Raw genomic sequence first — 13,091 nt, forward strand, 5'->3', positions numbered from 1 at the left:
AGAGAGGAAAGGTATGATATTGTACTTGGCTTCAAAACACATTGTGTAGATAAGAGAATATGTTTACAACAAGCTTCTCTGCTCTACAGCTGGAATGCAAGATCCATCAAATAGAGTGCTGTAGCTATCGGTGTTTGTGTGTGTGTGTAGCAGAAATCGCAAACTCACCCGTGTGGACATTGGCAATCAACTCCAGCACTACGGTCCCGTTGCCGGGCAACATCTCCAGCTTGTTCTTCAGTATTACATCCTTGAAATGGGTCAGGGCGTTCTTCACCTGTCTCACGTGGTAGGACAGATCCTGTACCGGTTTGGTACTACCCAGCAGGTCATCGCCATGTCCGGATTTGCCACTGCTCCGATTGCTGCTTCCACTCCTGGGACTGTTTGGCGAGTGTGACCTGCGTTTGTGATTCCGTCGTTGCGGAGATTGGAACGAGCGTCGACCGGATTTGTAAAGAAAATTGTACATGTCAGGGTTAGAATTAGATTCCACTAAGCACTACTCCCGAAGCAAAGTATCTTTCGGGGACGATTCTCTACACTACTGGGGCTGTTACTGCTAACTAACACACCACCCACCGTCTGCGAGCTTCTATTTGCTCACGCTCTACCGTTTGGCAGCAACTTTCGTTCTCCCAGCACAACGGGAGTGGGGTTGGACCCTAAAAGCAATTCGCGACGGTAATTCTCGTCACCGGTGATGGGTGTATGAGTGGGAAAATCAGCGAAAAATAACATCACAAACGGCCGCAGTACGCGAGTGCGACAACGACGACGACGACGACACAAGAAGACACGATTTAGTGTGTCGGGCAATTTCATTATCATCAACATCTTTCCGTCGTCGTCGTCGAAACGAAGTAGCTGTGTAGCTACACCTCACCTCTACCTATATAGGTACACATTGGATATTATAGCAGGGTGAAGATCTGGCTGCTGCGTTATAGGGTCATCTAATTGATTTAGAATGGACCAAGTGGAAGTAATCGTTTCGTTTCTTTTAGCCGAGGCAGATGGAGAGCCGGGATTTCCGTAGCATGCATCATTTTTCAAAGTTGATACCCATCGTGGACATTTACTTATCTTATCGAAGTCAATGAAGGCTTGTGCTATCGCTACAAGGGACAGCGCGAGAGGCCTTCGTGCTACCTTTAGGTTACAAAGTGAACAGTATACGACCAATGGGAACGATCCAAATTTGAGATCAATTTACTCATAAATCGCAAAAAATGCAGGAATTCAGCGGTGAGTAAATTGCCTGATGTTTTTTTCAGGAAAAAATTCCAGAATTTGAGAAAAGTAAAGATTGGATTCAACTTCTGGACAGTGTAAATTTTTCGATTTTTTAGGTTTTCCACAGCAAAACATGAGTCATCTTTACTCATCGCTGAGTTCCTGCACTTTTTGCGATAAAATTTGGGTCGTTCTCATTGGCCGTGCATATCACAAAAGGCGTTAACCAGTTCGATAATCGTCGAGGCCATGTGTGTTCTTCTTATTCTAACCATTTTGAAGACGTGCAACAAATCCTAAAACATACAACTCACCTCGTCATCGTACTGGTCGGGGTCCGTATCTGGGAGATCTTCTCCAGGAAGTCGTCCTTGAAGGAACGTGCCCGCCGGGCCAGTTTGTTACCGCGGATGCTGCCCTTGTGACCGGAAGACCCGGGGCCACCGGGCGTTATGGAAGCCGACCGTTCGCCGCCACCGTTTTCGACTGCAGGCGTCGCCGGAGAAGTCACGTTATTGCCAGCGGACGCCACCGGAGTCGTCGTGTTGGCGGAGTTGGCACAATTGCTGCTAGCGGTACTGCTGCCACTGTTCCGTGGGGTCGCTCCGGCCGATGCCGAGATGTTATTCGAACTTTGGGTAATCGTTCCGTTATCACAATCTGCAAATGGTATAAGGTAAATCGGAAGATTAGTGATGTGAGAAAAAGACAGCTATGAATTTATTATTTATTATGCAAGAAAAGATGCCGATGAAACAAAGTCGAAATATCACCTGTTCGGATGCGGTGTAGAAGAAAAAACAAACAAACACACCGCACGACTGGCGTTCCGGTCGGTTTGCCTAGTCATTCACTCGCTCATCATCATCATCAACATCAACATCATGATCGCAGAGATTGATCATCTCTCAAGCGTGGAATTAGTTTCCCACCGTCGTCGTCGCCGCCGCCATCGGTGCAAACACCTGGCTCTGACAAATCTACTCCTTTCCCGATTAATTGCTGTATCCCGTTCTCGCTGTATCGATATGAAAGACGACGACGCCATAATCGAGATTGGCTAATGAGACTAGAAGTTGTGGCGCTTCACTACTTTGGCTCTTACACTATTCAAATCAATTTTGCTCGTTTGATTGGCGTTGGCAAAATCCGCCGGGTCGATCATGCATGAATTCTGTCGCTAGAATGATTTCCAGGAGCTTTATACTCCGGTTGTTCCGCATGATTTGCTCCGCACTAGAGTCAGCTAATATAGATTTTTCTATCCGACGAACGACGGTACAAACCGAAAGAGTCACCAATCCGTGTCGAGACCCCCATTGGGGATCGGTTTTCGATTGCATTTGCGGCACACAGTGTTGATGGAAAAACGGGAGCCACATGCCGGCAAATGGATCGATTAAATAGCTACAATTTGCTGTGGCGTGGAATGTGAAGGGGCGGTGGAATAGAAGGTGATTCGAACCGTTTATTATTGTGACAATAAATGATGCTGTCGTATAGATCTATTACAGGCATTCTTTTCGTACCAATCACCGAATGAGTTCAGTTTTCGTTTGGCAAGCATTCACATATTGGTCATCGATAGGAAAAGTAGCCGTTTCACGGACGTCTCGTGTCTCCAATGGTCACATGCTGCTCTTCATTTCGATTTAAGCCACTGATTTTAAGAATTTTCTTCCTGCTTTCCCGGATAAATAAAAAAGCGATAAGCCTTAAAAAAATTAATATAATTACCAGACAGAAATTGGAAATTGGAACTTACAAAGTGTTAGAGGTTTTGTGATCAGAAAAATTTGATATACTTTGAACTCGTACTGAATTCAATATTCCGAGTTGAGCAATTTTCAACTCATTGCTATCATTTACATTTTGTAATTACTCGATTAATAACTAATCGATTATGTTTGTTCGCTGTGCTGTCATTTTTCACCAATGAGTGTGAAGAACATGCTTGAAACGATGGCATGGTATTATCGATTAAACATAATTCTCGCGTCACTTTTCAATACATTAATCAACTCTTTTCATCGACTTTCTCTTTGGATCGCCACGGCCGTGTTAAGATATTTCCGGATATTTTCAACACTCAGCACTCAACAATCTAGCATCTGATACGACAAAGACGACAGGAAACGTTTTCGTAGCCGAGTTATTTACGAAAGAAAGGGTCGATGAATAGAATCGATCAATGTAGATTGGTCCATTTGAAAATTGACGCGAGAATTGATTTTTCGATTCGTTAATCGATCATTCGAATAAAAATTAGACACCACTAGATGAATGTGAAACGTCATTTTGACATCCTTCGGTTAATGTGACATATAAGGGGCGTGCATAAATAAGGAGACAATTGGAAAGGGACTGGGCTAATCACAAATGACGTCCCCACGATTATTGAAAAAACACAAGTGCTGACCGATTGCAAGAAACTTTGAGTTCTTACAAGTCCGTCAGAGTGCTCCTCAAAATTGCTTTGCAATCTTTTAAACGCTTTTTTTACGCGTATTTCGTCTACTACTTGCAGACTTCATCAGTGCCAAGTACTCAACACTACTGCTTTGCAATGTTAGTCAGAACTCTTTTGGAATTACCTTGACTTCCTCCTTGGACTTCTGTTGGAAATTTACTCTAAATCCTACTCGTGAATCTCTAGGGATTCTACTCAGAACTAGCTTGGTATTTTCCTTACATTTCACCTGGAATCTGGAGTTCAAGAGAACTAATTTGAAAGGAATCCTCAGACTTCACTTCAAGTGTTCCTCACAATTCTACCTCCGGTCATAATTTTTAGAAAATTTAAAAGAGATTTCCAAGAGAAGCTTTTCAAAGAATGAATGGGAATTCTGAGCAGAACTGAAAAGAAACTACTATGGTAATTCCATGGGAATTTCAGGAGAATACTAAGTGCATGCGGAGGAGAACTTCAAGCGATTTTTTCAGGATTATTTTTCAGGAAATTGCTAGAATTATTAATAAAATGAGGAGCATTGCAGAATGAATTCAGAGAAAAAAAAATGGAACACGAGAGGCTTAGATTTTAGGAAAATCTTCATGGTTTAAGGCGTTTTATTTAATTCGCCACCGTGTTTGGTTTATCGTGCCTGTTCGGTGCCTTCGTGGATGCCAGCACGTTTCATCGTTTCTGACGTAGGACTACGTCGGTGATTTCTATATACACTTTGTGAAAACCGAAAATGGAACATGTAACAACATTATGAAAGATTTTGAACGTTAATAACTCAGCTGACCCTTGACCAATTTCAATAATTTTATCACCAACCGATCAGAAATATCTACGCATCTGTTAAATTTAAGACTTTATCATTTTTCAAAATATCAATATTTTAAAATTGCACGAATGTGCAACTGTTGCTATGATAGTTAAAATTATCACCTATTGCCTGCGAAAAACGATTTCCCTAACACAGATTGTAACCCGACAGCCTTACGAGTTTCCCGTTTTTAGTAAAAATGGCTTAAGCGCCACTCCCGAGGGAGACCATCTACCGAGACTAGGGTTGCCCGACCATATGAGACCTTTCAGGGAAGGTTCTGTTTTTCTCAAATGAATGAGCGGGAAGCAAGTTGGCTGTTGATCGATTACGGTAAGGACGGGAATGCCCACGACCTATGGTCGTGAAAGAATCAAATAAAAGAATGAAGCATTCACAAGATTTCAAAGTTGAATTCCATACGATCTCACCAAACGGTGTTTATTCAATCACCGCGTGGTGATGTTCTCCGGTATACAACGAAAGGCTCCCCGCAAGCAGCTAGCTATCAAGGCTGCCCTCAACCGCTGATCTGATTCAGTTCCAATCACCCGGTGGTGTCCGGTCGTCGGCATCAGTAGCAGCGCTTTCGGCACGTGACGTTGAACATTGTTTTCCGGCACACAACGAAAGGCTGCCTGCAAGCAGCGAGCATCGATAGAAGGAGGAAGAAACCGCACCGCTATTGATCGGAACTAGTAGCTCTTCGTGAGTCGCTGTGAGCCATCTATGTCAAGCGCGTCATACTAAAGTGTATAAACAAAGAGAATCCCGCTCAAATTCCTATTCCTACACAAAACACAAGCTCCTGCTGCAGTTAACAAATAAGATTTATTATATAAGACCACGTAGTCCTACGTCACCATTGCGAACTACCCCTTAGGGCTGTCCCTTGTAGTTTTTCGACAAACCAGATGGAAACATCTGCCTTCTTCACCGCATCGCGGATCGAAAGATTCGGCCGACGCTTGAACAGACTCAACACCTTCCTGGCCTTCACCGGGTCAGTTGTTTTCGGTTTTATGCCGCAGCCTGCACGCCGTTGGGTCGTCTGGGTCTCCTTGAATGACTACACCACCCGGGAAATTGTCGAATGATGAATTCCCAGGTGTTTCGCGATCCATCTGTGTGACGCAGTCGGATTTTCCACGACGGCGTGCAAGATTTTTTGGCGGATCTGCTCTTGCTCCGATGCCATCTCGATGACACAATTCTGCCAGCATAAACATTACACTCTTAGCTAGTTTCAGTTAAAATTTGATATATTTTTACCCACACGTTAAAAAGTTACAAACTAATCAATGTGTCTCACTTTTTTGAGTACATTGTTTTATTATTATAAGTGGTTGAAATATTTAATTAAATGACGAAATTAATAGACAGTCCGATATTGAGTGCATTACTGTAAGTGATCATTGAATAAGAAAGCTTAAAATATCGAATCTATGATACTTTTGAATTAAAAAAAAGCAACCCAGCGGATTTTCTTTGGATTATTCTAAAGAGATAATTGAGAAAATTCTAAATAAATTCTGTGAAGAGCTACAGGCAAAAAAAATACTTCAAGATATGAGGCTACTAAACTTCTCGGAATGAAATTTCTTGAGCATCTCTTAATTTTGCAAAAATCTCTAAAGTCTATTGATTTTATTGAAAATTCAGGAAATTTCTCAAAAACTTGAAAAAATTAAAATCTAGGATTCAGGAAAAAAAAAACTCAGGGTTCTGAAAAAAAAAACTTGAAACATAAAGGCCAAATCTAAAATTTTGAAATAAACTGGCGTCGAGGATAAAATACCTGTATTTATTAACAAATTCAAGCGGACCAGTGCACAGTGGTTCCCCTTAGAACAAAAGCTGGCCAAAACCTCAAAATTGTTGCTAATAGGCAAAAAACAGTTGAAATAGATGTTTTTTTAGCTGTACGAGGAAAACTTGACAATCAAGACGTCACAAAAAGGAGTATAGTAGAACCAAAACCAATGCACAATGGTCCCAGCCGTATTTACCTAGGAAGACAAAAAATTTTGCGCCCAAACTGTCAGTTAGGTATATGGTTTCCTAGGGAAAGTTGCTTCATATTTTTTGTTCAATCTTTTTATGTTCGTAAAATTAGGGTGGCTCATAAAATTGGTGAATTAAAAATACAAACTATGTATTTATTATATGAAATAGACCAAAGCATAGTTGTAGAACATTAAATTCAATGAAACTTTGTAGAAGATACAACGTTTTTATCTCTTATGGTTCATGAGTTATGATTTCTTAAACAAGCAGGTTAGGGTGGCCACTAAAATCGATTTTCTTTGAATATCTTTTCATGCGTTAATTTCTTGCAAAAACATTGTTCTGATTACACTTAGAACTTTGCTCAAGCAACTTGGTTACTATTTTTTTTTTATTAGAAAGTTAAAGGCTATTTTCTTCGAAAAAATGATTCTTTTCAATTGTCAATATCTCAAAATGGAGCAAACCGATTTTCAAACATTTAACTACATTGAAAACATCGTTTTTTTTTTCATTTTTGGTAAATTTTTGGTAAAAAAAACTGCAAGAGCTTTTTGTGTTTAAAGCATTTAATTAAATTTAAAAAAAAAATATTTTTCAACAAAACTAGTCATAACTTTTCAAATAAAAGAGATAACAACTTAGCAAAAATATGCGTCATAAAAAGTTTTTAAAGTTTGTGGTATAAAAATTTCACGAGAAATGAACGTATAAAAAGATATTTGAAGAATGCCGATTGTCCAGGGTCCAGATACTCTTAACATCTAAAAATGATAACAAAATATTTAAATAAAAAAATATCAACTTTAATTTTTGAGGTGATTACTGTAAAAAACGGGAAAAGTCCGTGAATTTCGATGACAACACGGAAAAGATATACTTCATCCACTCTCCACAAAATTTCAAGACCTTGTAAAAACTTCAAGACCCTCTTAGACTGGATTAGACTTTCAAGATTCAGTCATTTTGCAGAACTATTAAGAGAATATTGATGATCCGCATTTTGAAAAGATTGTAGTAAATTCTAGACTAAAGTATTTTAGACCCGGCACATGTGTGTTGAATGGCTGCGATATCCTACGCAGGTGTGGAAGTTGCCTTACTGCACATTCGATTGCCGTCAATGGATGGCAATCGATGTCAGTCGGTGATTGGCACTAGATTGCGGAACAGATACCGACGTTAAATAAAGGGAAGAAGAAAGCAGTGCGCAAAATAGTCAGGTTCAATTAGTCATTTTCATATAAATATGAACAGCCATCCGCCTCATCATTCACTGCCGCGTGAGAGTCTGAATGATTGGGAAGTAAACGAGTCACTCACAGCAGAGCACTCAGTCAGTACCTCAATCAGCACGTTTGTTCTTCCGTGATGGTACCCAATCCAATTGTTTTGAATGACTGAGCGTATATTTTCTATGGAAAAATGCCTCAATTACATGCTGTGTGAGCGAAGGCAAGCGGTGTGAGTCGCCTGTTCGTGAGTGACTGAATGTTTTTGTTGGCTCTTTCAATGTCTCGTCCTTTACCGTTTGGTACATACGGTCTGGAAAGAGCAATGAATTGAATAGAGCAGTGCTTTTACACTCAGCTTTAAGCAGTCAATAATTTTACGAGCTGGAAGAAAGTATTTTAGAGAAACATTCCAAGGGAGTTTAGCAAAGAACTCTAAGAGAGTTATGAACTAGAACTCCAAGTCAAATGTACGAAGAGTTCCAACAAGGGGCGCACACTTCCAGGTATGAGTGCGTGATATTGAAATTACATCGTAGTAATTTAAATACTTTGAAGACATTAATAATTTAAATTTAAATACTTTTAGCGATCAACAAGTAATTAACGATAATTAATGTAAAGCGCCTTTTTAATAAAAAGCGATCGTTTCAACCTCTGGTGAGTGCTGTGAGCAGAAATTTTTGCCGTGAGACTACATAGTATTCGTAACACTTTTTTCACTTTTCCTGATAAATTGATTCATCTGAGATGCTCCAAAACTTGATCTACAGTATAAAAAATTAATTCTCTATCATTTTTGCAAGGATCCTGCTGGTATTCAGGAGTATTTTTGTTGAGAAAAATGGAAAATTAGAATAACACCTTAGTGGTTATGATCTTCCGGAATTCTTGTGTGTGAATAGTTTAGGTGCAGATCAGTTCAGATTTGTCCCTGATCTTCGGTCAGAGAGCGTATAGGGCGTCGTTGTGCCAATTTGGTCGTGGCACATTTCGAGTATGAGCGAGTGATTGCATTTAGATCAAAAGTGGCTGAGAAAAATGCAAGTACTTTCGCGAATTACCCGAAGTTGCGGTAGTGAAGGTATGCTCACATACAAGCAGGCATAACACTTTTGAAATGTTCATCGAAATCGCTTTAACGGTAAATTCAGGGCTGGTAGCGATCGAAGCTGTCAAAAATAGTGATTTAGTGACCATTTTGAAGAAATAAGTGACCAAATAGTGACTTATAGTTGTATAAAAGTGACTTAAAAGTGACCTAAAGGAAGAAAGTTAGTCGTTCAGATGGCATACCAAAAAATGTTTTTTCGTTTTAGACTTAGAATCTCATAAACACTTAAATATGTACGATAGAGACCTTTATAGCGAAAGATTCAATAGAAAGTTTATGACTTAACCTCCAAGTGCCAAAACCCGGGAATTTTCAGAGAACTTTATTTCTCCTGAAAATACCTGGAAGTCTCAGGGATTCTCATCATTACTCAGGAAAATTAAAAATTTCTTACTACGGATATTCCAAAGAAAACAATACATTTTAAAATTGAACACATAGAACTTTATAGACCCAGAATGGATTGATCTTCAGTAACAAATACATTTAAAAAATTCAGAGGCTTCGGATGATTTTTTTTTGTTGTAGAATATGCATATTTCCCACAAATTTAGTAAATTCTGAACTGCGTCAAATTCCTTGCACAGTTTTAAGGCTCATGGCATTTTATTATAATTTCTAAGAACCTCATTCCACGGGAGTTCTGGGAAAAAAATTTATGAGAAAAACAAGTGCAATCTGCTTTTATGGTAGTTCTGAAGAATTTTAGATTTTATGTGAAGCCTGATGTAGTTTTGAATAGTATTTCAAGAAAACCCTGAATTGAATTCAAGGTAAATTTTAATTAAAACTCATAGGAATGTCTCCTCCTGTGAACTTCAGATGAAAATTCCAAGGGCATTCTAAGGATAATTGCATGACGTCTGTGAAAGACAATGGAGTTGGTGAATACTTAGGGGGCGAAGGGGATGCTAAAAGGAGGATTACAATTAAATCTGAGAATAACTCCAGGAGATCTTCAAATATATTCGAAAAATAATTCTCGGAGAGATTGCCAAACAAATTAAGGTGATACTATAAGGAAGCCTTAGCGTGAAACTTTAAAGGCACAAATGTCAGCTTCCACAAAACATACAAATTTGAAATTGCTACCCTTGTTTGCTGTGCTACTACAAACAGAGAGTAGCAATTTCAAATTTGTATGTTTTGTGGAAGCTGACATTTGTGCCTTTGAAGTTCCACGCTAAGGCTTCCTTAGAGTATCACCTTAAGAGGGGATAAATTCAAGAAATTAGTGAGGAGAAATGAAAATTAATTCTAAAGAGACTTTCAATGTGAGTAGAATTCAAAGGAAAGGAGTGAGATTAAAAAGGAAATCTGAAATGAATTCAATGAAAATTCTGAGAATCTTTCGATAGGATTTCTTACTGATGAGAATTTCGAGGCAATTCCTAGGAAAATTAAAAGGAAATTGAATTCCGAGGATAGTTTCAACGACATTTTGAAGTTTATTTCAATGGAATTTCGAGAAGTATTCTAACTATATTCTTGTGATATATTTTAGATAATTCAGAGAAGCGTTCCAAGTAAATTTCTGAAATAATTCCATTAGCGTTTCGGGAGAATACGAGCGAATGATGAGGAGAACTCCAAGCAAATTTTCATGAGAAATCTCCGTTGATTATGTAATGGACTAGTCTGAGGTCTTCAGAACAACTTAAAATTTCCCAAAATATTCCTGAAGCTAATGAAACTGCCTTGAAGTTCTATTTTAGTTTGAGATACTAACCTGATGATCGCAATACTTCTCTCATAGCTACCCTGAATCTGCTGAAGTTTTCAGATCAATCATAAAATTCCAAGGAACTCCTTGTAAGTCGCAGCAAATTTCCTTAAGTTAATGAGATTTTTCTGATGTTATCTAATCGTCCTCAAATTACTCGGAACTTCACTGAATATAATAAAACAATCTAAAAATATCTGAATTTCTAAGAAGTTCTCTGAAATTTCTTGAAAATATCGGTACATGCAATACTTGCTGGAGCTTCGTTGATGTTCTCTAATCAACTTAGCTAAATTTTCGAAATTTTTTCCATGATCTAAAACCCTTGAAATACTCTCACATTTTCCGGATGTTCATATAATTTGTATTGCGTTCCAGAAATTTTCTTTGAGCAAAACTGAAGTTTCCGGAAATTCCCAGAAATTTTCTTGAAACTTCTTTAAGGTTTATACAATTTCCTTGATTTTTTTTTTAAATTGCCTTTTAGTTATATCATCTGTTTTGATGTTCTTGGAGCTTCCTTAAAGCTCTCAATTCGAATGAAGATCTCGGTTCTGCTTTAAAATAAATGGAATTCTCGTAAACAACTTCCCTGAAATTCTCTGGATTTTTGTGAAATTCCTGAAATATTTATGAAGTTTTCATAAATTTTCTGAAGGTAATCTGTACTTCCATGAAATTCTCGAAACATCTAAAGGGTTCTTGATTTTATTTCAGCACATCATGGAACTATCCTGAATTTATCTAAACCCACGCTTATAGCTTTTGAAACCAATATATTAGTCTGGACTAAAGTTTCGGGGACTTCTCCTTAAGATCTCCGGAATTCCCCCCAAAGATATCTAGATCTAGTTTTTCTGAGATAAATAGAACTTCTTAAAAGTTTCCACAATTTTGGCGCACATATTGGGCTATGTAATGTTGGCTTTGAGGGCATCAGTGGTTTGCGGTTTATTGGCATAGACCTGCGACTTAACATAACCCCACGAAAAAAAATCTAGCGGGGTTAAATCACACGATCTTGGTGGCCAGTTGACATCGCCTCCACGCGAAATAACCATGCCCGGAAATCGCTCATGCAGAATAATATAGGTTGTTTCGTGCGCTGTGTGGCACGTTGCACAGTCCTATTGGAACCACATATTGTTCACATTCATATCGTCCACTTTAGGCCAGAAGAAGTCGGTAATCATCGACCTGTAGCGCTCTCCGTTGACGTTGATGGCTTCGCCCAAAATGCACACCAAACAGTGGTTTTCTGGGGATGCATTGCCACTTGGTGGACCACGTGCGGATTGGCCTTGTCGAAAATTCGACAATTCTGCTTGTTCACATACCCATTCGTCCAGAAATGGGTCTCGTCGCTGAAGAAAATTTTGCGGGCAAAATCGGGGTCTGTTTCTAACTGCTCCAAAACCCAATCAGCAAACACACCGTCTATGATCGTTAAGCTTGAGCTCCTGGGTCAATTGGATCTTGTATGGGTGCAGAGCCAAGTCGCCAAGTCGAAGCCTGCGAGAGGCAGTTGTTCTGATGTAGCATACATATGATAGATACAGAGCATAAGTAGAGATTTACAGTAGATTAAACCGTTGATCAGCTTTAGTTAGTTAGTACTTAAGAACGATCCATTTTAAATTTGAACAACTGAAATACTTCTTATGCAGGGCTGGTAGTGCTGATGCGATATAATAGTAGTGACATTTAGTGACTAACATTACGAAAATAGTGAATTTTATATAATAAATAAGTAACAAATAGTGACATTTATATGGTGAGTCAGAAATTCAAATACGGTTTGATATTGAAATAAACTCAATTTTTTGTCATGGAACCAAAAATTACATTTCATAAATTCCTCTAATTATATCAAATCTCTCAACAGAATCTCCTGTGAGGAGCAATTGAAGTGATTTGAATAATTTTCTTTTGATTACGTTATACATGATGACCACAAAATAGCAATTTGAAATTTTACGGATTTTGTGAAGTTATGTAAATTTTACTAGTTGTGAAATATACATTTAAACTAATGTATAAACCAATGAAGCCATTAGGTTAAATACGGCTAAATGAATCATTACTAAAACAGCAGTATTTCTCGTAGATTCTGGTTTCGAAATATTAAAAATTTGTATATATCTAGGTAAGTTAACCTTGATAATTTGCTATTCCCCTTCTCTTAAACTTGCCTCTAAAATTAAGCTGATCAAAACTAATATTGCATTCTTGAATTACTCTGCAGAACAATCCACAAAATTGGAACTTCTGACGTTTCTTCCGGGAATTCCCTGAAGGTTCATTTCAAAATTCATGTTAGATTCTCTAAATTTCTTCTCTGAATGCTATTGGGCCCTGAATTCCTTATTCTCTTTAGAGTTCCAATGGTATTTCCTCAGAATTCTCAAAACAAAAATCCATCTCAGAAATCACACCAGAATTCCTTTACCACTATCCGCTGAGTTTGGATACTCTTAGAGTTCACGGGATTTCCATGGGATTCT

General features: G+C 38.5%; 1 protein-coding gene across 5 annotated transcripts in view; it reads right to left on the reverse strand.

Moving 5' to 3' along the window:
- The window catches only part of C3G (C3G guanyl-nucleotide exchange factor), a 92,946-nt gene that overhangs the window by 34,980 nt on the left and 44,875 nt on the right, over positions 1-13,091 (reverse strand). For all 5 annotated transcript variants that reach the window (XM_065220350.1, XM_065220349.1, XM_065220352.1 and 2 more), the window contains exons 2-3: positions 1,551-1,896; positions 169-401 (exon numbers count right to left, since the gene is read on the reverse strand). In XM_065220350.1, coding sequence (XP_065076422.1) covers positions 169-401; positions 1,551-1,896 — 579 coding nt within the window. The remainder of the gene's footprint in view (positions 1-168; positions 402-1,550; positions 1,897-13,091) is intronic.

The sequence above is a fragment of the Ochlerotatus camptorhynchus genome, unplaced genomic scaffold, assembly GCF_037179485.1.
Source record: "Ochlerotatus camptorhynchus isolate MF236.1 unplaced genomic scaffold, CSIRO-AGI_Acam_v1.1 ptg000124l, whole genome shotgun sequence".
NCBI lineage: Eukaryota > Metazoa > Arthropoda > Insecta > Diptera > Culicidae > Ochlerotatus > Ochlerotatus camptorhynchus.